The sequence below is a fragment of the Phodopus roborovskii genome, unplaced genomic scaffold (assembly GCF_943737965.1).
Source record: "Phodopus roborovskii unplaced genomic scaffold, PHOROB, whole genome shotgun sequence".
Classification (NCBI taxonomy): Eukaryota; Metazoa; Chordata; class Mammalia; order Rodentia; family Cricetidae; genus Phodopus; species Phodopus roborovskii.
The window spans coordinates 570098-595240 of NW_026125948.1; the positions used below are offsets into that span (position 1 = coordinate 570098).

A 25143-nucleotide genomic window follows, 5' to 3' on the forward strand; every position below is an offset into this window, starting at 1 on the left:
ACATTATTTACCTTACCTTAAACCCTCCTGTCCTCCCATTTGTTTGGGCACTCCCTACATACAATTTAATTATAACTTTTAAACATTTAAAATGAAAATATTTATCATACTCTAAGGCCAAAAATACCAAAGACAATAGAATCTTAACAAGAAATGATATTGAGAATGTCACAATATTTAATATTTACAATTATGATAGTATTGCAATCATAAAGTTTGCATATTTTTCAATTGGATATTCCTTTGTCTTTACCATAATTTCAAAGTTTTGAGTAAGCTACCAGTCATCTAGGCCACACATTTAAAGATAAACATAGGGTCCTAAATGCAGAGAAGAAAGCAGTAAGGCCAGTATTTATAATCTCAAACTCACAGCAATGCATTTCACATACACTGTCCCTCGCAGAAAAAGCAAAAAGGCAGCTAGAGTTAAGAGTCTTACCTTGGACCAGTTAATTCTTTTCATGGATACTTCTGGCTTATATAATTTTTTCTGTTTCATTCCATATGGTAGCTCAATTGGTACTGGTAGGGGAGGAAGAAATCCTCCAGTGGGTGGTGGTGGAGGAGGGCTTCCAAACACAGGTAGTGGGGGCGGTGGATGAATACCAGGAATCCCAAGTAAGGGTGGTGGAGGAGGAGGAACTACTCCTGGAAGTGGAGGTGGTGGTGGTGGTGGTGGTGGGGGAGGTGGTGGGCATGGTCCAGCACTTGGCAGTGGAGGTGGTAGAGGTGGGCCCGGGATAGCAGATGAAGCTCCCTGAAACAGTAATTAGTTGAAATGTTTCTAAGAACATATAACACAAAGTATACACATTTGTTAGTAATTCAGGGTTTAAGACTATATATACCTTTCGAATCTTTCAAGATTAGACACTTTATCAATATCTATAAATAAAGACTTATGATATACACTATTATTCCTCTGGACAATGACTATTTCTGCAAAAAAAATATTAACAAAAGGAAAATTTGTGGTTTGTAAGATTTTTATGAAAAGCTCTAATATGATGAAACAATATATTTCACTATAAATATAGTCAAAGAAGTATGAAATAGGGCTTAGAACTGTTAGCCTAGCTAATTAAAATTTGATTAAAGTATGACAAGATCAAGGATTCAAATCCCATGGGTGTCAATTAGCCTTATATAGAGTATTTCACAGTACAGATAATTTAGCTGTCTTCACATATTAGTAACTAATACTAAGTAGAATCCATTTGCATAGCAATATAAGCATATCAATATGTTACATCTATTTCTTCTATTTGTGTTTATGATAACCTTGTAACAAAGATAGGACATTTAGTCATTACCTCAATGCTTACAGATGAGAAAACTAAATGTAAAAACATTAACTGAAAGCATAGTTTATAACCCATTTACTGGTATGCTTGCCTTACACACAGGAAAAACTAAGTTTGATCCTCAACCCTATAAAAAGAAGTTTGTAGCGACTAATCAATATGACACAGTGGAAAACATGAGGATCTACATTTGAAAGTGCCTCTTTTTCCACTCTGTTCTCTTCATGAAGGAGTTTTATTTGCCACATAGATTCATTCATACACAAGTACATGAGGGGAAAATAACTTCTTTCTAACATCAGAAAATAACATAATGTTCTCTACTGGTGGTTAATTACAGATGAGCAACACTTAATTCTGTATTGTTTTAAGGATTAAATAAACATTAAAACATTACTGATCACAATGATTCCAATTTCAAAATAAACATGAATATATTTCAAATAAAGTAGTACCACTTAACAGAATTACTATAATCAAAATATTATGTTTTATTATTTGAAATTTCATGGCATAGTGATTTTTTTAAGCAGTAGTGAGAATTCTATAGGGCATGTTTCTACAATCATGACAATTTGTAAAATATTCTTACAAATGTTATTTAAATTGTATATCCATTTTGTACATTTTTTTTTTTATTTTGGAAGATACTTCAAAGTTTAACTGGGACAATAAAGTATTCTAAGTTATGTTATGTTAACTTCCTGATTAAAATAAATTTTAACTTATACTTTGGAATAATTTAAATAAAATAACTAACTTTAATTATCAGGGACAGGGCAAGAAACAAATCAAACTTCAGCATTTAAAAAAGTGTCAAATTGACTTGGAGTTCCTGCGGGCAAGATCCTTGACCCCCAAATCCGGGCCCCTGCTGAAGAACAAGGTCTCAGCTGGAGAGCGACAGTTTCCAGTGAGATCCCACTACCCTGCAAAACCTTCTCAAGTTCCAGCCCAGCCCTCGTCCTCTTCTGCCAGCTATTGGCCAGAGGTAAGTCTGGGCCCAATTGGGGCTGCCTGTCCCCTTCAACCTCTTTTCCCCCCCTCCCCCGCCTGAACTCCCTGGATTGGCCCCTGATCCTGCTGCTCCTGTCTCCAGTCCCCATTGAGAGCACCCTTGGAGCTCTGATACACCCCCACCCATCCCATCCTCCAGCCAACCCCCCCCCCTACCCTGTGCCCTACCCCACCTAAGGTCCTGCCTCTCTGGTTGAGCACTGGGACAGAGGGTGGAGCCAACAGTCCACCCTACTTCGGAGACCTCTCTGAGCAACTCCGAACAAAGGAGACCTGACTATCCACGTGTGACCACCTGTAATTTCTACCAGCTTGGTCCCTGACCCCGCCTCCAGTCCTCTGCTGGAGTCCCAGGCCCCTCACAGAGATCCGCCTATCTCTGCTGGTCCACTCAGAGTTCCTGCCTGCAAGATCCTTGACCCCCAAATCCGGGCCCCTGCCAAAGAAAGAGGTCTCAGCTGGAGAGCGCCAGTTTTCAAGAAACCTCCTAGAGAGCTTGGACCACACAGAGCTACAGACATTGAATCTTTGATCCACATAAGCCCATCCGGGAAGGACCATAGAGAGAGGGAAGAGACACCACCAACACCTACTGGAAGAAACTATGGGAAGAAGGCAATACAAGAGAACACCTAACAACAGAAAGACAAACATGACACCACCAGAATCTAGGGAATCTACACCAACTAGAATGGAACACAACAACAAAGCAGAGGAAGCAGAAGGGTACGACTTAAAAATCACCATCATAAAAATGATAGAGGCCCTCAAAGAAGATATGAGAAAATCCCTTAAAGAAATGGAGGAAAAAACAAACAAAACAGTGGAAGAAATGAACAAATTCCTTAAGGAAAGTACAGAAAGCCAAGAAAAAACAATTAACCAGGTGAAGGAAACGGTTCAAGATTTGAAAACCGAAATTGAGAAAATAAAGGCAACACAAATGGAAGGAAAGCTGGAAATTGAAAAGCTGGGCAAAAAATCAGAAACCAGGGACACAAGCATAACCAATAGAATTCAAGAGATGGAAGAGAGAATCTCAGGTGCAGAAGATAAACTAGAAGAAATAGATTCATCGACCAAAGAAAACCATAAATCCAACAAATCCTTAACACACAACATCCAGGAAATGTGGGACACCATGAAAAGGCCAAACCTAAGAATAATAGGCATAGAGGAAGGGGAGGAAGCCCAGCTCAAAGGTGCTCAAAACATGTTCAACAAAATCATCGAGGAAAACTTTTCAAATCTGAAGAAGGACATGCCCATGAAAGTACAAGAAGCATACCGAACCCCAAATAGGCTGGACCAAAGAAAAAAGACCCCTCGACATATAATAATCAAAACACCTAGCATAAAGAATAAAGAAAGAATATTAAGAGCAGCGAAGGAAAACGGACAGGTAACATATAAAGGCAGACCTATCAAAATTACACCTGACTTCTCCATGGAAACTCTCAAGGCCAGAAGGTCCTGGATAGATGTTCTAAAAGTATTAAGAGAACACGGATGCCAGCCTAGGCTACTATATCCAGCAAAACTCTCAGTCAATATAGATGGAGAGAACAAGATATTCAATGACAAAACCAGATTTTCCCAATATGTATCTACAAATCAAGCCCTACAGAAAGTATTGGAAGGAAAACTCCAACCCAAGGAAGGTAACTACGCCCACAAAAATGTAGGCAACAGATAATCCAACTACACCAGAAACCTAGGGTGAAGCAGAACAAATATATTCACAATACCACTCCCAACAACAAACCTAAACCAAACAAGCATCAACAATCAATGGACCTTACTCACCCTCAACATTAATGGTCTTAACTCACCTATAAAAAGACACAGGCTAACAGAATGGATACGAAGACAGAATCCATCCTTCTGCTGCATACAAGAAACACATCTTAGCTCCAAAGATAGACATTACCTCAGGGTAAAGGGTTGGGAAAAGATTTTCCAATTAAATGGAAATAAGAAGCAAGCAGGCGTAGCTATCCTAATATCTAACAAGCTAGACTTCAAACCAAAACTAGTCAAAAGAGATGAAGACGGTCATTTCATATTCATCTCAGGAGAAATCCATCAACACAAAGTCTCAATTCTGAACATCTATGTCCCTAATACAAAGTCACACACATTCGTAAAAGAAACACTACTAAAATTCAAAGCTCATATAAAACCTCACACACTTATAGTGGGAGACTTCAATACACCACTCTCAACACTAGACAGGACCACAAATCAGAAACTCAACAAAGAAACAAAAGAATTAACAGAAGTTATGTCTCAACTGGGCCTAACAGACATCTATAGAACATTCCATCCAAAGACAAAAGAATATACCTTCTTCTCTGCTCCACATGGAACCTTCTCTAAAATCAACCACATACTAGGAGACATAACAAACCTCAACAGATACAAGAGAATAGGAATAGTCCCCTGTTTCTTATCAGACCACCATGCTTTAAAATTGGAATTCAACAACAACACAAATAGCAGAAAACCTGCAAACTCATGGAAACTTAACAATCTGAAATTGCACCACTCCTGGGTCAAAGAAGAAATAAAGAAAGAAATTAAAGACTTTCTAATATTCAACGAGAATGAGGATACAACATACCCGAACTTATGGGACACCTTGAAAGCAGTGCTAAGAGGGAAGTTCATTGCACTAAGTGCCCATATGAAGAAAACAGAGGATAGTCACATAAATGAATTAACAGCCCAACTGAAAACCTTAGAACAGAGAGAAGCGAATTCACCCTGCAGGAGCAGACGTCAGAAAATAATCAACTTGAGGGCTGAAGTCAACAAAATAGAAACCAGGAAAACAATACAAAAAATCAATGCAACAAAGAGTTGGTTTTTTGAGAAAATCAACAAGATAGATAAACCTTTATCCAAATTAACGAAAAAGCAGAGACAGAACATGCAAATTAACAAAATCAGAAACGAAATGGGGAACATAACAACAGACACAGAGGAAATCCAGTCAATTTTCAGGTCATACTTCGAAAATCTGTATTCCACAAAAATTGAAAATTCAAAGGAAATGGACAAGTTTCTGGATAACTATCACTTACCAAAATTAAATCAAGAACAGACAAACAACTTAAATAGACCTATAACACGAAATGAAATAGAAGCAGTCATCGAAAGCCTTCCAACGAAAAAAAGTCCAGGGCCAGATGGATTCAGTGCAGAATTCTACCAGACGTTCAAGGAAGAACTAATACCACTACTCCTCAAACTGTTCCACAAGATAGAAACAGAAGGTTTATTGCCAAACTCTTTTTATGAGGCCACAATAACTTTGGTACCCAAACCTCACAAAGACACAACTAAGAAAGGAAACTACAGACCAATATCCCTGATGAACATCGATGCAAAAATACTCAATAAAATAATGGCAAACCGAATTCAAGAATACATCAGAGAAATCATCCACCATGATCAAGTAGGCTTCATCCCTGGATTGCAGGGATGGTTTAACATACGAAAATCTATCAACTTGATCCACCATATAAACAAACTGAAAAAGAAAAACCATATGATTATCTCCGTAGATGCAGAAAAAGCCTTCGATAAAATTCAGCACCCTTTCATGATAAAGGTATTAGAGAGGTCAGGGATAACAGGAACATACCTAAACATAATAAGAGCAATATACAGCAAACCAATTGCCAACATCGAACTGAATGGAGAGAAACTTAAGCCAATTCCTCTAAAATCAGGAACAAGACAAGGCTGTCCTCTCTCTCCATATCTCTTCAATATCATACTAGAAGTTCTAGCTAATGCTATAAGACAACAAAAGGAGATCAAGGACATCCAAATTGGAAAGGAAGAAGTCAAACTGTCTCTATTTGCAGATGATGTGATAGTTTACATAAGCGACCCAATAAACTCTACCAGGGAACTCCTACAGCTGATAAACACCTTCAGCAAACTAGCAGGATACAAGATAAACTCAAAAAAAAACAGTAGCCCTATTTTTTTCAGACGACAAAGAGGCAGAGAAAGAAATCAGAGAAACATCACCCTTTACAATAGCCACAAGCAACATAAAGTATCTTGGTGTAACGCTTACCAAACAAGTAAAAGATCTATATAATAAGAACTTTGTTACTCTAAAGAAAGAAATTAAAGAAGATACCAGAAAATGGAAAGACCTCCCTTGCTCTTGGTTAGGTAGGATAAACATAGTAAAAATGGCAATCTTACCAAAAGCAATCTACAGATTCAATGCAATCCCCATTAAAATCCCACCACAATTCTTCACCGACCTTGAAAGGATAATAATCAACTTTATATGGAAAAACAAAAGAACCAGGATAGCCAAAACAACCCTATAAAATAAAAGAACTTCAGGAGGCATCACCATTCCTGACTTTAAGTTCTACTACAGAGCTATAGTTCTGAAAACAGCCTGGTATTGGCATAAAAATAAACAGGTAGACCAATGGAATCGAATTGAAAATCCTGATATTAATCCACGCACCTATGAACACCTGATTTTCGACAAAACAGCTAAAATTATACAATGGGGCAAAGACAGCATCTTCAACAAATGGTGCTGGCACAATTGGATGAGGGTGTGTAGAAGACTGCAGATAGACCCATGTCTGTCGCCATGCACAAAACTCAAGTCCAAATGGATCAAAGACCTCAACATCAATCCAGCCACATTGAACCTCTTAGAAGAGAAAGTAGGAGGTACCCTTGAACAAATTGGTATAGGAGACCGCTTCTTGAACATAACTCCAGGGGCACAGACACTGAAAGAAACAATTAATAAATGGGACCTCTTCAAACTTAGAAGCTTCTTTAAGGCATAGGACACAGTTGACAAGACCAAACGGCAGCCCACTGACTTGGAAAAGATTTTCACTAATCCTATATCCGACAAAGGGCTGATCTCCAAAATATACAAAGAACTCAAGAAACTAGTCAACAAAACACCAAATAACCCTATTAAAAAATGGGGTACAGAACTGAAGAAAGAATTCTCAATGGAGGAAATCAAAAAAGCTGAAAGACACTTAAGAAAATGCTCCACATCCTTAGCTATCAGGGAAATGCAAATCAAAACAACTTTGAGATACCATCTTACCCCTGCCAGAATGGCTAAAATTAGAAACACCAGTGATGACTTATGTTGGAGAGGATGTGGAGAAAGTGGAACACTCCTCCACTGCTGGTGGGAGTGCAAACTCATACAGCCATTTTGGAGATCAGTATGGCGGTTCCTCAGGAAAATGGGAATTAGTTTACCACAGATCCCGGCAATCCCCCTCTTAGGCATATACCCAAAGGATTCACATCAATGCAACAAAGACATCTGTTCAACTATGTTCATAGCAGCACTATTTGTAATAGCAAGAACCTGGAAGCAACCTAGATGCCCTTCAATTGAAGAATGGTTAATGAAGATGTGGCACATCTACACAATGGAATACTACTCTGCAGAAAAAAATAATGGTATCTTGAAATTCGCAGGCAAGTGGATGGCACTTGAAGAAAACATCCTGAATGAGGTAACCCAGTCACAAAAAGAGAAACACAGTATGTACTCTCTCATATATGGATTTTAGAACTAGATCAAATGATCACCAGCCTATAATTCACATCACCAGAGGAACTAGGATACAAGTTGTATTCTAAGAGATTCATATAAAGTCCCTCACAGAACTGGGAAGGGACAAGTCCCCCAGACCTCAGGTAAAGTGGGGGAGGACAGCTAATGGAGAGAGAAGTAGGACAAAATGAGAGGGAGGAGAGGAAGTCATGTGCGACCAGGAGGATTGAGCCTGGTTAGGAATGGAAAATAGGAAAGAGAGAGAGAGAGACAGAGACACAGAGAGAGAACATAAAAGAGGGAGCCAATATTGGTTTGAAGATAAAGTTGAACACAAAGAAAGGTCGAGGGAACTACAAGACTGCTCCCAACTATCAATCTCAGCTTCCGTGGAAAGGCTATCATAAATGCCCTTCCCGGAGAGTGAGATCAACAACTAACTTCTCCATGGAGTCCTCAACTAATGCCTGTTGAAAACAGGAGCAAACACCCATACATAAACACTGAGTCGAACTAGAACCCAGAAGCAGATGGAGAGGACAAGACCATGCGGTAGAAGTACATAGAGACAGCTTACCTGAGCAAGGAGGAGCTAAGGGCCACTAGACTGATAGCTGGGAAGCCAACAGGGGACTGACTCGGACCCCCCTGAATATGGGTCTCAGCCAGAAGGTCTGAGCAGTCTAAGAGACCTCAGACAGTGGAGCCAGGATGTATCCCTGGTGCACAAAAGGACTTTGCAAACATATCCCCCCATGGAGGGATAACTGCCTTATTCTAGAGATAGGAGAGAAGCCCTAGTCCCTACTTCACAGGACCTGTCAGATCTACATGACCCCAACTGGATGGCATTCCCCTACATATGGTATTGTGGTGGGGGGTTGGGAGGGGAGGGTGTTTAGAGTCCATGGGAGAGGGTAGAGAGGGCAAAAGGGAGGGAAGGAGGGAGGGAGGGCTGGAGGGGAGGGAGGGAGGGAGAGAGAGGGAACTGGGATCGACATGTAAAATAATAAATTAAAAAAAAAAAAAAAAAAAACGCTTTGACTCCAAAATTTAAGTTGAAGAACAAGTTACTGGGGAAAAGTATTTCTATTTTTGTTTCCACAGAAAATGAAAAGATGTGGATTCCTTCCAGACTAATGTGGTTTGATCACACCAGACGGCCTGAAACAGAGTACAAGCTGATCCTACATTCCAAACAGCTGGACAAAACAACCCTACAGACTACAGCTAGGATATCTGAATCTTCTTCGAATCCCCCAAGACAGCGCCCCTTACCAGCAGGAAGTGGTTTGGAAAGAACGACGCCCAAATTCCCAAATATTGTGTATAAATGTTTGTTTTCATTTAATTGGACTTTGTTACATAAAATTAAATAAAAAAAACAAATAAATAAAAAAAGAAAAAAAAGTGTCAAATTTTAAACAACTCAAAATAGAGACTAAGCTGGTTTAAGGAGAGGGAAAATATCAAAAATACTGAATTTGATTTCAATAAAAAAAACATGCCTATGGGGACAGCTGGAAATGCAAGATAGACTCAAATATCTTGACACATACTAAAAGATGATATATGAAAATATGAACCTTAGAGGGACATTTGTGCAAGGAAGTACAAAGCAGAGAAAAATGCCAAGGGCAGAGAGAAAACAGATACCTCACAATGGGAGAATAAGAAAAAGAGTGAAACAAAGTTCTCAGACTTGTAGAGAGGGAAATAGAATAATATTGAAAGAAGAAACAAATATTTAAATAGTACGCATAAATGATATTGGCTATGGGTATCAAAAAGCTACTTTGCAGCTTAGCAGTGCCTAAGGAAGTAATTTCTCACTATGTTTTGGGGGAGAGACATATTAAATACTGTACCTACTGTACATATCTATTTAAAGGCAAACTCCTCAATGTCATATTTTTCATTTAAGGCAAAAAATGTATTGGAAGTATACTTAACTTTAAAGTTTAAATATCTTAATAAGAGATTTTTTAATGCAAGGGAATATAGGGAAAAATAAAGTGTATAGTATTTGTATTGAAGATAGTCTAGATTCCAAGATCTCAAGAAGTTTTTGGATAATTAAAATCTATGAGCATTTCTATATTCCTTTTAAAATAAAATACTATGCACACAAATTTTCAAATCATCATGAAAATTACATGTCATAAACAGTTTATCTTGGGTAATACATTCTGTTAAAATATTCAAGGCTGTTTCAGCAAATGAAGCCTTGTTTATTTCCAAACTTTAAAATGATTTACCGTTGGAAATATCTACTGCACTTATTTCAACTAAAATGTGAAACTGTCAACAACAACCAAAAAGTCAGTGATTACAGTTTTCCCACTAACTAACAAGATAATTTTCTACCCACAAATTCCCTCTGACCAAAGTCTACATTTTCTTTCATTACCTGGGCTCTAAGTTGTTGAATTTCTGCTTCCAGTTCTTTGATTTTTTCGTCTTTTTTCTGAAGCTCTGCTTGAGCTTCCTGTCGAGCTGTGAATTCTTCATCAAACTGCAATGACCATGATCATAAATGTATAGTTAATGAGACATACTGGGGAAAGATTTGAACAACATTATATAGTAAATATGCAGCATGGTTTTTGCTTTGCTGCATTCAAAGTTCACTCAGAGAAATAAAGTTCTTAATAATGCTCAAAAAAAAAAAAAAAAAAAAAGAACCTAAGTATCCACACAAGGAATATTTACTTTTTATAAATAATGGAAAAGGGGGGTGAATTATGAAGTCTATGTTCACATATAATTGAAATTTGATTGCTATAGAAAATTCAATTGTAGAATCAATATTATTTATTAATGACATGCCCATTCTTAAATTTAATTAGAAAGCAAAATATAGACTATGTAATGAATTCACAAATTCTTAAGAATATTTAATCTTAAAAACAATTGCTTTCCCACAATGACTGCAAGTATGTTCATTAACACAAAATGGACAAGGGTATTATTGTTGTCATAATCTTCATCACTCAGCAGCCAAAAAGAGGTGATTCATAAAATCTGACAGTAAAATGATATACACTGAACTTTTATTCTCTATCAGATAGTTAACAAAACCCTCTTTAAATAACTCCAAAACAGGATCAAACACCCATACATAAACACTAGAACCAAGATGCAGATGGAGAGGACAAGACCATGTGGCAGAAACACATACAGACAGCTTACCTGAACAAGGAGGAGCTAACGGCCACCAAACTGATAGCTGGGAAGCCAGCATGGGACTGACTCAGGCCCCCCTGAATATGGGTCTCAGCCAGAAGGACTGAGCAGTCTAAGAGACCTCAGACAGTGGAGCCAGGATGTATCCCTGGTGCAAAAAAGGACTTTGCGAACATATCCCCATGGAGGGATAACTGCCTTAATCTAGAGACAGGAGAGAAGCCCTAGTCCCTACTTCACAGGACCTGTCATATCTACATGACCCCAACTGGATGGCATTCCCCTATATATGGAATTGGGGTGGGGGGGATGGGAGGGGAGGGTGTTTAGAGTCCTTGTGAGAGGGCAGAGAGGGTAAAAGGGAGGGAAGGAGGGAGGGAGGGATGGGGGAGGGAGGTAGGGAGGGAGGGAGGGAGAGGGAACTGGGATCGACATGTAAAATAATAAATTAAAAAAAAAAATGCTTTGACTCCAAAATTTAAGTTGAAGGAGAAGTTACTTGGGAAAAGGATTTCTATTTTTGTTTCCACAGTAAATGAAAAGATGTGGATTCCTTCCAGACTAATGTGGTTTGATCAATCCAGACCACCTGAAACAGAGTACAAGGTGATCCTACATTCAAAACAGCTGGACAAAACAGCCCTACAGACTACAGCCAGGATATCTGAATCATCTTTGAATCCCCCATGACAGGGCCCCTTACCAGCAGGTAGTAGTTTGGAAAGAACGACGCCCAAATTCCCAAATATTGTGTATAAATATTTGTTTTCATTTAATTGGACTTTGTTATATAAAATTAAATAAAATAAAAAAATAACTCAAAGAAGGAAAATGAGGGCAGCTGTACTTGTGCAAAGGCATACCAACCTTAGTTTGATCCTTGAACCACGTAAGATGGCAGAAGACCTCTCCACTTGGGCAGACACATTCCAGTACGTAAACACACACACACAGACACACACACACACACGTAAATACACACAAGCATGTGTGCGTATGTGCATTCACCAGAATAAATCAATAATTGTATAGTGCATAATAGAGGAAGAGAAGAAAAAGAGGGTGAGAAGTGAAAATGTGGGGTACTACAGATACCAAATATCCAAAAGTTGCATGTACACTTCTGCACTGTGTCCTAGCTCTTACCTTAGCCATTACTCTAAACAGATACTTGTTGGGCTACATATTTACAGAAAATGCTGTATAGGTTTCCCAACAGAATATTATTTACTTTTTATTGTGAATACCAACCCAAATGATTTATATGTCTGTAGACTATCCCAAAATATTATTTCTGTTTCTAAAATTGATATATCTTACCATCCAGAACTGTCTTTAAAGAGAATGAAATATAGGGCAGCACATTGCCTATTTGTAAATATTCATCCTCCTATTAAACATGACCCTTGGCTATAACAGAATGTCAATATGGTTGGTTAAAAAAGGTGTCAGGGTATGTTTACATCAAACCTGAAACAGTATTTAATTATGCGTTTTTTCTTCTTTGTCTGACTACTTAAAAAATGCATTAGAGAGAATGTGAAAAATCTATTATAATATAACTAAATCCCAAAACTACAACAAATATACGAAGTGAAGGATCTATAGCTCCTACAAAGACCTTGTTTTTCTACTTCGCTGAAAAGGCAGAGTAATAAGCATCTAAAATACCAACACTCAGGATGCAGAGACAGGAGGATCATTGTAAGATAAAAACCAGCTTAGACTACTGAGATCTATTGCAAGAAGAAGGACACAATAAGACTTGGTCTTCATAATCAAAACAAAATGAATTCCCTAAATCTAAAATCATAACTCTTCTTCCAATGGTAGTCTTTCCTATACAGCTTTTCAAATATGCACGCATCTTTCCACATGAACACATTTTTTTTTCTCCTTTTAATACTATGCTTCCTATAAACACACAAAATAGGAATGGTACACACCTAAATATGGGAAGTAGAGGAATATTTTTCCTGAATTCCTTATCTTAATACTCTTCTTTTAATGATGAAGACAGCATAATCCAAGGATAATAAGTTGTTTGTTAGAATAATAATGAATTAGTGAAAAAGCTTAGATTAGATCTTGGAATCAATGACATTTTGAAAAAGAAGGGAGTATGGGTATCATAATGTTGTACAAATATCAAAACTCTTAAAGACCTAGTAAAAAACTGAAAAACTATTTTACAATGCCTTTCAGGATAATTCACTAGGGAATACATGTAGGTAACTCGGTTAAAGTTATATATCCATTCTAAATAGAGGCAATTAACATTGCAGGTGATTTGTATTTTTTTTCATTTATTTTACATCCCAACCACAACTTCCCCTCCGTCCACTTCTTCCTCTCTCATACCCTCTGCTCCCCCAATCCAACCTTCCTCTATTATCACTCAGAAAGGAGAAGGCCTCCTATGAACTTCAGCAAAGCATGGCAATATCAAGTTGCCATTAAGCACAAGCACCTCCTCCTGTATTCAGGTTGGGCATTGCAATATTTATGAGGAATAGATTCCCAACAGGAAGCCCAAGCACCAGGGACTGTCCGTGCTCCCATTGCCAGGAGTCCCATGAGTAGACCAAACAACACAACTGTCACATATAAAGGACCTAGGTTGATCCCATACAATCTCCCTGGTTGTTGGTTTACACTCCTTTAGTTCCCATGAGGCAGGCAAGTGATTTCTATGGGTTTTCAGTTGGTGATTATCACTGGATTTTTCTACAATTTCAGAACAACTTGTGTAATTACAGAAAATGACAAAGATAGGTCATCACAATGCACTCCAATATTACAATGTCTAGTCAAATTTGAGGAGAGCCAGTGACATTCAACTGAAATTTAAGACATGCTATTTAAAAGGAAGTCACAATAAATATAAAGGCCTATTACTAAAAAACATGCCATTTATTTACCAATAAAAGACAGTTTCACACAATCTCATTGTGCACAACTCAATCTCTTAAAATCTATTCTAGTACATAAAAGAGCAAAAAGATTCCTGAAAATGCCCTGAAGTAACTCTATAATTTCCAGAGTGATAGAAAAAGTGATGATCTAATCTATAAGGTAAGTCATAAAGTTAAAGAGTGAGCAATACATAAGTACTTTGTCTTGCTGTCAGATATCTGAACACTGGGGGTGTTTCTCTGCCTTTTGTTTCAATACTCTCTGGATGTGAAAGAGAGAGACAATCTACTATTTATTAACAGGGAGAACAAGTAAGAAAGAAGGAGGCTAAATAGGTAGGAGAAGGAGGAACACTTGAAACCTTGATTATTTTATTAAACAGTAATGAAACGGTACATAGGCTTTCACGAAATAAGAAAAGGCTGAGGTAATGTCTACAGAAAACCATAATATCACAATGATTGTGTTTATTCGATTCATTTATAAGCACAGAAAAAAGGAAGAATTTCAAGTTCAAACAAGGCTACACAGAGGAACAGCATCATTGAATAAGTGGTAATAAGAAAATTCCAAGTACTATAAAGAAAGAGAAATGAAGGGACAGCAATAGATAATGCATTCCAAGTATAGACTGCTATCAATACCAATAACCTTTTTGTTATAGTAACAAAGCCATGGCATTATTCATGGCAAAAAAAAAACAAACAAACAAAAACAAAACAAAAAACAAAAAAACAAAAAAGCATTCTAACCACCAAATTTCATCACCAGCACAAAAGACATAGCTTTAAAGGCAACTAAAGGTTTCCCAGTTCTCGATGGAGCTGTGTAGCATGCATGAATGCTAAAGAAAAGCAGCAAAGGAATCTGTTTAGGAATGTAACTACATTGCCTTTCAGCTAGCTAATTTTATCTCATATCCCTAAGTATGAGGCTAGTGTATTCTCACCTAAATGAATTTGGTGGATGGGAGCGAAGGAAACCATACCAATCTTATCTTACTAGGAAATAAATCAATATTGTACAAAGTTTGATTTTAGTAGTATAATGTACTACAAAACTGAAACGACAACTTATACAGTTCATATTGAGAAACAAATATGATTATGGTTAAATTCTTATATATTGTCTTTAAAATTTTACATTTAAAACTGAGGACTACTATTTTTCCTGTCTTACCTTCTTTGAAAATTCCATTGCTTTTTGCTCACTTTCTTCAACTTTTGCCTTGTTGACACAAGCATCTATTCAGATGAAGGAAAATGATTAGAAATATATGAGATAGATAGAGTCTCCAGCTAATTATGGATGACAGTATACAATTCTGAAATTCCTAAATGAAGTATCATTAAAGGGAAATTAATCTATAATATAATGAACATATAATACTGCATTTTCATTGTTTGGTATTAAAGCAAAAACCTCAACAATCCTTAAATAATTAGGTGAAATTATCCCTGAAATGAAAGTCTTTAATTAAAATTAAACTTTTACCAGTATAGAATTTATTTGAAAATTGCACATTATTATATAGAGTGGAAGCAAAGACTCCATGTTCAAGAAATGGAAACTCAAAATGATCCTCTAAAAAGCTTGGGGAGAAAGAAGCAGTGACATTCATCAGTTCAGGTTTTCAGGTAAAATCTTTTACTCGAATTCAGATCTGAAACAAAATGTATGTTGCACAAATGGAACTAAATTCAAAATTATTCAGGTCTAGTTAATAAATGTAATGGAAACACCTCTTTAGTGTCAGGCTGTATCTTTGTGTGTTGCCCCAATATTTCTTCAAAGGAAAATAAAACATATCTGAATTGCACATTTATATAAATGATCCCAAACAGCTTTATTACAATAGTTGAACACTGGAAAGAATAAAACTGGCCACAAAAATATGCATTGTGTTATATTCATACATGAATACTACTTAACAATATAAGAGGACAAACTATCAATACATGAACTGCAACATGGCTGAATCTCAAAAATATTATGCTTAATGAAAAAAGACAGACACAGAAAAAATGTGCTACATGGCACTAGTTACATAAGATTTTAGTAAAGAAAACTGATGAGAAAAAAATTAACCTAAAATAAAGTCAGTATAAGAGAGATTATTAGTACATGTGTCTATTTTCAGTGACACTTTCAGTGATCCAAACAGTATATGACTAGACTAGGAGAAACAAAGACAGAAGATAGCAAAATTGAAGGAGCAATACACATTATGATCTTAAATACAATTGTGGTTTTAAGTATATAATGTATTAATATATGTATGTATTTATTAATTTATATTGTAAAACATAAAAATTTACCTAAACTATATTTATTAGCTACATATGTATGTATTAATTAGCTTATATATTAAAATATAAGTAATTTTCTCAACTCAAATGTATATTTTTATACATTTTTAAAAACTATATTATCTTATTTTATATTTATGGATCTTTGGCCTGCATATGTCTGTTCATCACCTGCTTGCATTGCCCACAGAGGCCAGAAGTGGGCATAGGATCAAACAGATTTCAGATGGTTCTGAGTTGTCATGAAGGTGGTGGGTATCCAGACTTGCAGGTACACTGCAAGACCAAGTCATATTCTTAACTCCTAAGCACTCTCTCTTGTTACAAGTATTTAATGTGCTTCATATTGTAAAAAATGTTAGAATGTTACATACAATCAGGCAAGTTGTATTGTCAAAAGAGGTCTTATAAGAGTAATGCAAGTCAAAGCTGACAATGATTTTTACTTTGATTTCTAACTAAATTCCAATGTGAACTTATTCAAGTTTTAGAAAAGGATCAGCTATGATTTAAGAAAAACAATAGATGTACAGAAATGTGAAATAGGCCCAGATTAGAATACACAGGTACAAGAGATATTCAAATAGAGATCCCTGCATCTTTTGAACAACTTTGCATATATTTGTATTTGCATATGCTTACATATGTATATTTCAATGAAAGCTCCACAATATCCATAAACTTTTCAAAAATAATTGGAAGGGAAAGTAGCTCACATAGTTCAAGGTTGAGGCTTTGTAAAAATATTTGGTCTTTGAAATTCCTAGCATCACTGATATCAATTAACTGTGAAAAAGCAATAAGAGAATGTACAGCAATTACATACAAGAATGATCAGTTAAGATAGCTATTAAAAAAGATTTTTTGAGCCAGGTGTTGATGAAGCATGGCTTTAATCCCAGCACTCAGCTGGCAGAGGCAGGAGGATCTCTGTGAGTTCTAGACCGGTCTGGTCTACAAGAGCTAGTTCCAGGATAGCCTCCAAAGCCACAGAGAAATCCTGTCTCAAAAAACAAAAACAAAAACAAAAAAACATTATTTTTGGGTGACGGAGTTCAATTAGTAGATTGTTTTACAATTTTAAGGCTGTGAATACAATCTAGAAGTCATAATAACAGAAAACAATAACTGCGCAGTATTTGAAATAATCATGATAGATCATAATGACACGTAGTAAACAGTTCCAATTTGAATGCAAACATGGTCAAAACTTCACAATGCTCTATGAAAATTCAGATTACAAGTAGTTACATTGAAAGACAGACACGTGCATAAAGAAAAAGCTATTTAAAATGTATTTGTTGAAAAACATGTGATTTTGATATTTGTCATTACTCTACATTGCCTACATTAAGTATGGAATCTCATTATAAAAATAAAATGATATATGAGAAACAATGTGCAATCTCTGACTCCTTTGTGACTCTGTCCTCAGCAATGAAGTGAAAAATATTATAGAGATGTTATACAACAACCTTCTTTTCATTAAAAACAAGCAACTTCATGCTTCATTCTAGGCCATGTGATTATCTATAAATACAAACCCCTATACAGACCCGTAGGACATATGATATAATAGAAGGGAAACTTTCATCACTAATGAGCCTTTTACAAAGATATCCTATCTGGCATTCTTACTTAAGGTAAGTTCTTTATCATGACATTTCTTTTCTCAAAATTGAGAACCAGTAGTAACATGTCTAAAATACTGAGACTCTACTCCACACATAACTCCCACAATCTTTCTGTGAGGATGAACTGAACTAAGGGATACTAGCATCATGCTTTAAAACAGCAAGGTATGCCCTTCTTTAAAAAATTCCTGTTATTGTTGTGGGGCATGACAACTGACAGTCAACTGACTTGGTGGTAGTGAAATTTATCAGAAAGATCAATATATGTGAACTTATAAAGACAATTTGTATGATTTTCAGAACTAATATTTATGACAGTTGAGCAGCCATCATAATAAAGATTTAGCAGGTACTAACAGAAGTGCACAATATACAGAAGGTGTGAATCATGAATGTTACCAGAGAGTACAATCCATACCTATCAGGTGAGTGAGGTCAATGTCTAATCTCTGCCTGTACTTGAAGTCTGGGTCCATGCCACTGCAGTGCAGCACTATCTGGGAAACACACTCCTCAATTATTTTATAATACTGTGGCCTAAAAAGGAGAGAAAATATTTGAGAATACATTTCTACTTGCATCAATCAATTTTCTTATGAAGGGATAGAGAATGATAAAAGAACTCAGTTATTTTTTCCAGCACCAATAAGAAAATGATTCCACTAACATTTACATTTCCTTAGAGAAAATATGATTAAGACTTAAAGATGGCCTGAACATTTTGGGGCCAAAATGAGTGTGATATGATCAACTGAAAATATGTACTGACTTGATATTCTAGTTTGTACAGACTCTTGCTTATGTTCAAAAATACTTATCAACCCCATGTGCTTACTTAAGGTTTCTAAAGTTAATGAAAATGAATAACCCCCTAGTTCTATGAGCACAGAAATTGCTCTAGACAGCCACAAGCTCTCATTTTCAAAAAAAAGATGAGTTTCTTGTCATTAGGTGGCAAGCAACGTCTTGGATTTAGTACAGAATATTTACTCAGAATAGTCACATCATTTACAAAACTGCACTGAGGCATTTCTATTATAGACCAATGCAAAGACTTATGTATACAACATGTTTCAGATAACATCTATTGTATAAATCAATATACACTTAATAGGCATAATAATAGCAGCAATGCGTCTGATGTATCAAAGGTTTTAAAATACACCACACTTCCGTAATCTCCTAAGGTAATTCTGTCCTTACTAATAATCACTGACTAGAAAAGGAAAAATATGGGGACATTTTGTTTTAAAATTTGTGAGACACAAATTGGCATAGATTAATAAATTCAATGGTATTACAGAAAAGTGCTACTTTAGACAAATTACGACATAAACAATACTAAACATATCTTTTCAACCTACTAAAAACTGTAAAACAAAGAAAAAGAGATTCTAATTACCCTTCTGTGTGTTTAATAATGTGGCTGTTCAAAAGAGCAAGAATAAAAAGAAGTGTATTGCATGGCTGGGGCTTTTAAAACTCATCATCAGACCTGGAGATGAATAGTATTTGTCCTTAACCTCAATGTGGTAAACCACTGCTTGGAGAACTAAGAAAAACACAAATCTTCTCTTTGAGGGGAATTTTAGTAAAGCACCAATCACATATCTCTATCTCACAGGGTATCTCACACTAAGATGAAAGGATGGCACTGGCTCAAGAGACAGCTAAGTGGATAGAAACACTAGCTGTGCAAGAAGGAGGACCTGATTTCAAATGCCTAGAACCCAAGTAAAAAGGCAGGCATGGTGATTCACAGCTGTAACTGTCTGGGGAGGTTGGTAGAAGGAACAAATGAAGCTAATAGCAGTCTTGCAGTTTCAATGAGAATGACCAATAGATTAGCAGAAGTTGACAGTGCACAAGAACCAATTTGACCTCTGGCCTCTGTCTGTGGTCACATAAACAAAATTACAAAAATACTGTACATACATGGACAAACGGATACACACACAGAGAGAGAACTTACTCACATAACACACATTTTTAATAGATGCCACATGGAAAATTTTTATGATTAATTAGTATTTATTAAGAATAGATACTTCTGCCAAATTTTGTTCCCAGGTAAGTAAATAATCATGACCACTGTACCCGCACATTGTGTGTTATAATTTATAGTGGTTTTTAAAAAGCATGCATTAGTAGTCTCAACTTGTTTCTGTCTCCTCAGCAGCAAGATGTTGATCTAATTACTGTAGTAGCCTGAAGAAAAAAAAATAGCACTATATGCTATTTTTAAAATGTCAATTTTTGTTGGCAATACAACTAACACTCTGATAGCCTTTCTTTTTTATTATTCAAGCAAGTTTTGAGAACTTAAAGACCCTAGTATGTCATAATTGCATACATTTGAGAGTGTAAATTAAGTTAGAGAAATATCATTGACTTAAGACCATGGTCATGAAACTATAATTTCAGTCACCCATAAACCTATTGCTATATAAGCTTCCAGTTTTTAGATATAGACCCTATCAAGTATTCTAAAGCTTAACTCTATAGGTTACATCACATTTACCAATTTTAAAAATAGTTTAATTGGACAAAAGTAAAATATATTTATTTTTTCTGCATTTAAAAATCACAAAATATATACAATATTTTTCTGCATTTAAAGATCACGCATTTACTAAACATTATAAAAGTGATGAAAATTTACTTGTTAAAATAGGAAGATTTCAAACGTTCTACCAACTCTAATGTTTTCACTGATTTATCAGTATCAAGAAGAAAAATTTATTAAAGACCCAATAATATATGACAGGTTAATTTATACTTATATTCTGGTTGCTTATGTGTATGATAGTTATATGCAGCTATGCTTTCTGGTCCAATTAAATAAATGAATTTTTTTCAAAATGTTGCCTAAAAAATTAAATCTCTTATATTTTATGTACATATAATGCATGGATTTCCTTAGCCCAACTACTTTGTTAACTTCTTTTTAATATCCAATTCAAATTATACATGGAATCATCTCTAAATGAAATTTACCTGATATAATAATCATTTCTGATAAGCAGACAGTGCTGCAAAATGGATAATAAATAGCTTTCAGCTGTAGTGTCTTTCAGCATGTTATAGAGAAGATGGTAGACTTCATTCATATCAGTAGAAAGTGAGTAAAGGAAAACATCAAAGATTCTCAATGAATAGTGCATTTATGACTAAAGCAGCTTAAATTTAATTTAAATTTAATTTAAATTTAATTTTCTTAAAATTAAACACTTATTACTTGGTTTCCATTATGGTTAATAAGGTTTCTAATCCATGACCTAGCATTAAAACAACTACATCAAGAAAAAAAATAATAATCCTGTAATTAGATAAACAAACCTAAAGGAAATTTCCAAGAGTGTTTGGGTATCAACATCTTTAATAATCAGGTCATCCATTATATTGTCAACTTAATATAATAATTAGAGCCATTGAAATGGCAATGCCATTGTTGAAAGAGGATTTGTCTTGATCTGTCTATAGTTCCAATAGAGCCAGTGCAGGTCTATTTTTATTCTCAGATAAAAAGAATTGTCAAGCAAATATTCAGATGTCAAAAGATCACAAAACTAGCTTTATTTTAAATATTTAAATAAGTCTAACATGATATATGTTTATACTTGAGCTGAAAAGTCCATGAACATTATGATACTTTTTTTTAGGATATAAAAACTAGTGGTGTAGAACTAGTAATAATCTAGAAAAAACGTCAAGTGTGGACTCATATGTACTGGGTATATTTAAAGTCGATATAAAATAAAACTAAGAGACAAAAATCAATCCAACACCCTGAAATACCACGAAATGGGCAGCAGAATTAAACATACAATGTACTAATTTACACACCACATGCTGAGTTAATATATCATGAGGACCTTAAATGGTTATAGAATTATGATGATCAATTTTGTCAATACAAAGCATGTTTATTGATAAAAATCTATTTTTACTAATTTTAATTTGATTTTATTAATTTTTAAACAGTTCTTATTATAATAACATTTCTATTCATTGTATCTTTTTTTATCCAAGAGATGAGAAGAGTAGATAAAGAAACATAAGGCAAATGAAGTACTAATGGAGTTAGTAAGGAAATATTGTTCCTGTTTGTTTAGAATATGGGAAGAAGAAAGATAAGAAAATATTATAGATAGAAAAGCACATATCATAGGTTACTTTGATTCCCAAGTGTTTTCTTCCTTCATAGAATCCAAAAGAATAAATTTTAATAGGAGGGGAACAAATTGCAGAACTAAGACAATCACATCTTATATCTCAAACAATTTCACATCAGACAGTCGGCACGGGAAGATTATATGTTGTTGTATATGATGTAAACTCTTTTATAACACTTTGTTATAGAAAGCTACTATTTTAACTCACAATTTTTCTATTATTAGGGAACACAAATATCTTATAAGAAATAAGATATTCATTTCCAGAAAAATGTATCTATAAGTAGATTAGCATTAAATAAATACAAAATATCTCTTAGCTAGTATCACATATGAACTCAAAGATCTTTTGCTCATTCTTATTGGTAAGACATACTGCCTTAGGCTCTTTGCTCTTAGGCTCTTGTTTATCGGAGACCACTGAGCAGGGTGTATCTCTAATACACTGAGCCATTGTGCAGATTTCAATTGTCTGAGTACACCATCAAAGCACAGCAGCAATTTCTCAGCATGGATAGATATCAAGGACAGCATCATGGTGGAGTATTAATATAAATAAGCAGTTCTAACTTTGTTCACAGACAAAGACTCTGATAACATTTTTAAAATATCATCAAGTCTGCTTTTAAACATAAGTGTAAAATTAGGTAATTATTTGGTTTGTCAAAGGATATTCCATTTCAGCTCGAATGTCATTGAGACGGTGGGATAATTCAGTAAGATCATCTTCTTTGTTTTCTTCAAACACCCTTAACTGTATATCAAGCTCATCATTCTCCTTTTCTTTAAGACCCTGATATAAATGATAAAATTCAGCAAATGAATGACAATTTAAAAATAGCACACCTGGTAATCAGGACAGAATAACATTACTCCTTTGTACACAGATGCAATTTCAAACATTAACCCAGGACATTGCTTTCCTAAAAGAAAATGAATATAACTAAAGTTTTCTATTACAAAATGAAAGAACCTCAAATCATTCTTTACATTTTCTTTCCATGCTCTAAATCTTGGCTGTTCAGATTAAAAATATTAACAATCATTTCTGTAACAACAACAACAACAAAAACAAAAAATAACCTACTAATTGCTACAACCCAAATTCAATGCTGTCATTTTTACTAAACATACTCATCAGAAATCATGCAGTTAGATCATTCATATGTGCCTCTGGGCACCAAGAAAATGAAGCAAATATAGATCAGTTGTATTAATGAAGAACAAATATAACGATATATTCAAGCACAATAGTCCCAAGTATGGCCTGGAAAAATTGTATGAACAAATTTATTATGAATGATATTTTGTGTTTTTAAAGCAAAAGGGTACTAACATTTTTTAAGAATCGAGATATAACTAGCCACCATTGCAATCTTTCATTTTCATTTAGCCGAATTACAAATTACCAACTTGGGCATCATGATTTGTTTCTGTAATATATCATGAGCACATGCATTACAAATCTCTTATAATTTGCCAAATAATAATAATATAAAAATGTTTGGATAAGCATGCCACACTAGAGATTTTTGGGCTCAATATATATCACCTGGAAAATCTTTTAATATTTGTCCATTAAGTTGCAGCTTTGAAACCTCAAATCGATAATAACACTGTGGATGCTCAAGGGTGATACCCAAACTGGGATTGTGATGTTCAGAGCTGAGATTGAACTCTAAAAAAAAATGCAAGCAAGGTGTACTTCAAATTAGATAAAGAAAGAAAACAGGATGCATTTCTTCCTTCTATTTTTGTTTCTATTTTGATTCAAGAAGAAGGATGTAATGGCTATTCTTGAAGGAAAACACAAAACAAAGCAATTTTTATGTTCTTTCTTTAAATTCATGCATAAGAATTTACCAATTTTTAACACATTTAAAAATATAAAAATAAAATCCTATAATACATTTAAAATATATTTTAAATATTTCTAAATAATCTTATATAAAGCATAAAACAAATAAATTATTTCCACTTTGTTTCTTGTAAACAAAGAACTTTATTTTGATTTAACTATCCATTTTCAAGGGAAAAAGGTTTATTTGAAAACAGAATTAGGTAATGTTTATGGACCATATTACAATATGAGAACAGAAGGAAGTTACAACCAGAACACATTAAGAACATCAAAAGTATATATTTCAGAGCAAGATATTCTCCTTATTATCCGTCATCCATTTAATTAGTACCAAATTGGTAAGTGGACATCAGACATAAAGCAAGGATAACCAGATTACAATCCTCAACCCCAGAAAAGCTAGGTAAAAAGGGGGACCCTAAGAAGAACACAGATGGAGGGCCCCAGGAAGGGGGCCTTTCAGGGTCAACTGGGAGCAGGATGGAAGGGGGTGATGGGAGATGGGCAATGGGAAAATGAGGAATCAAGAAGACAAAGTGGAGTAGGAGAGCAGTGAAAGAGATATCTTGATAAAGGGAGACACTGTGGGGTTAGGCAGAAACCTGGAGCTAAAGAAATTCCCAGGAATCCACAAAGATGGCCCTAGGTAAGACTCCTAGCAATACTGGAGAGGGTGCCTGAACTGTCTTTCTCTTTAATCAGATTAGTGACTACCCTAATTGTCATCATAGAACCTAAATACAGTAACTGATGTAAACATATGCACTGACACACAGCCAAGAACTGGGCTGATCTTCTGGAGCAAGGAGGAGGTCAAGATCAAGATGGGGGAAAGCCACAGACACAGATGACCAGAACTAGTAGGAGTTCATGGACTCTGGACTGGCAGCTACTAGGGAACCTGCATGGGAACAAAGTAGGCATCTCAATGTGGGTAACAGTTATGAGTCTTGATCTATTGGGGAGTGTTATGGGACTCTAGTAGTAGGATCAGGACATAACCCAGTTCATAAGCTGGCTTTCTGGAGCTCAGGCCTTGCTTCAACTTGGTAGGCCAGACTGATTCCTCATGGGAAGCCTTACCCTCTCTGAGGAGTAGATGGGGATGGGAAAAGGGGTTAGAGAGGGGCAGGAGAAGGGGAGGGAGGAGGAACTGG

At 35.5% G+C, this 25143-nt stretch overlaps 1 protein-coding gene across 1 annotated transcript in view; it reads right to left on the reverse strand.

The window, feature by feature from the left end:
- Positions 1-25143, reverse strand: part of Diaph2 (diaphanous related formin 2) — a gene marked incomplete at its 5' end in the record, with an annotated part of 564399 nt that overhangs the window by 482604 nt on the left and 56652 nt on the right. Inside the window, 6 exons of the mRNA XM_051179135.1 lie at positions 443-760; positions 10316-10420; positions 15187-15251; positions 18369-18487; positions 20948-21064; positions 22800-22918. Of these exons, the coding sequence (XP_051035092.1) occupies positions 443-760; positions 10316-10420; positions 15187-15251; positions 18369-18487; positions 20948-21064; positions 22800-22918 (843 nt within the window). The remainder of the gene's footprint in view (positions 1-442; positions 761-10315; positions 10421-15186; positions 15252-18368; positions 18488-20947; positions 21065-22799; positions 22919-25143) is intronic.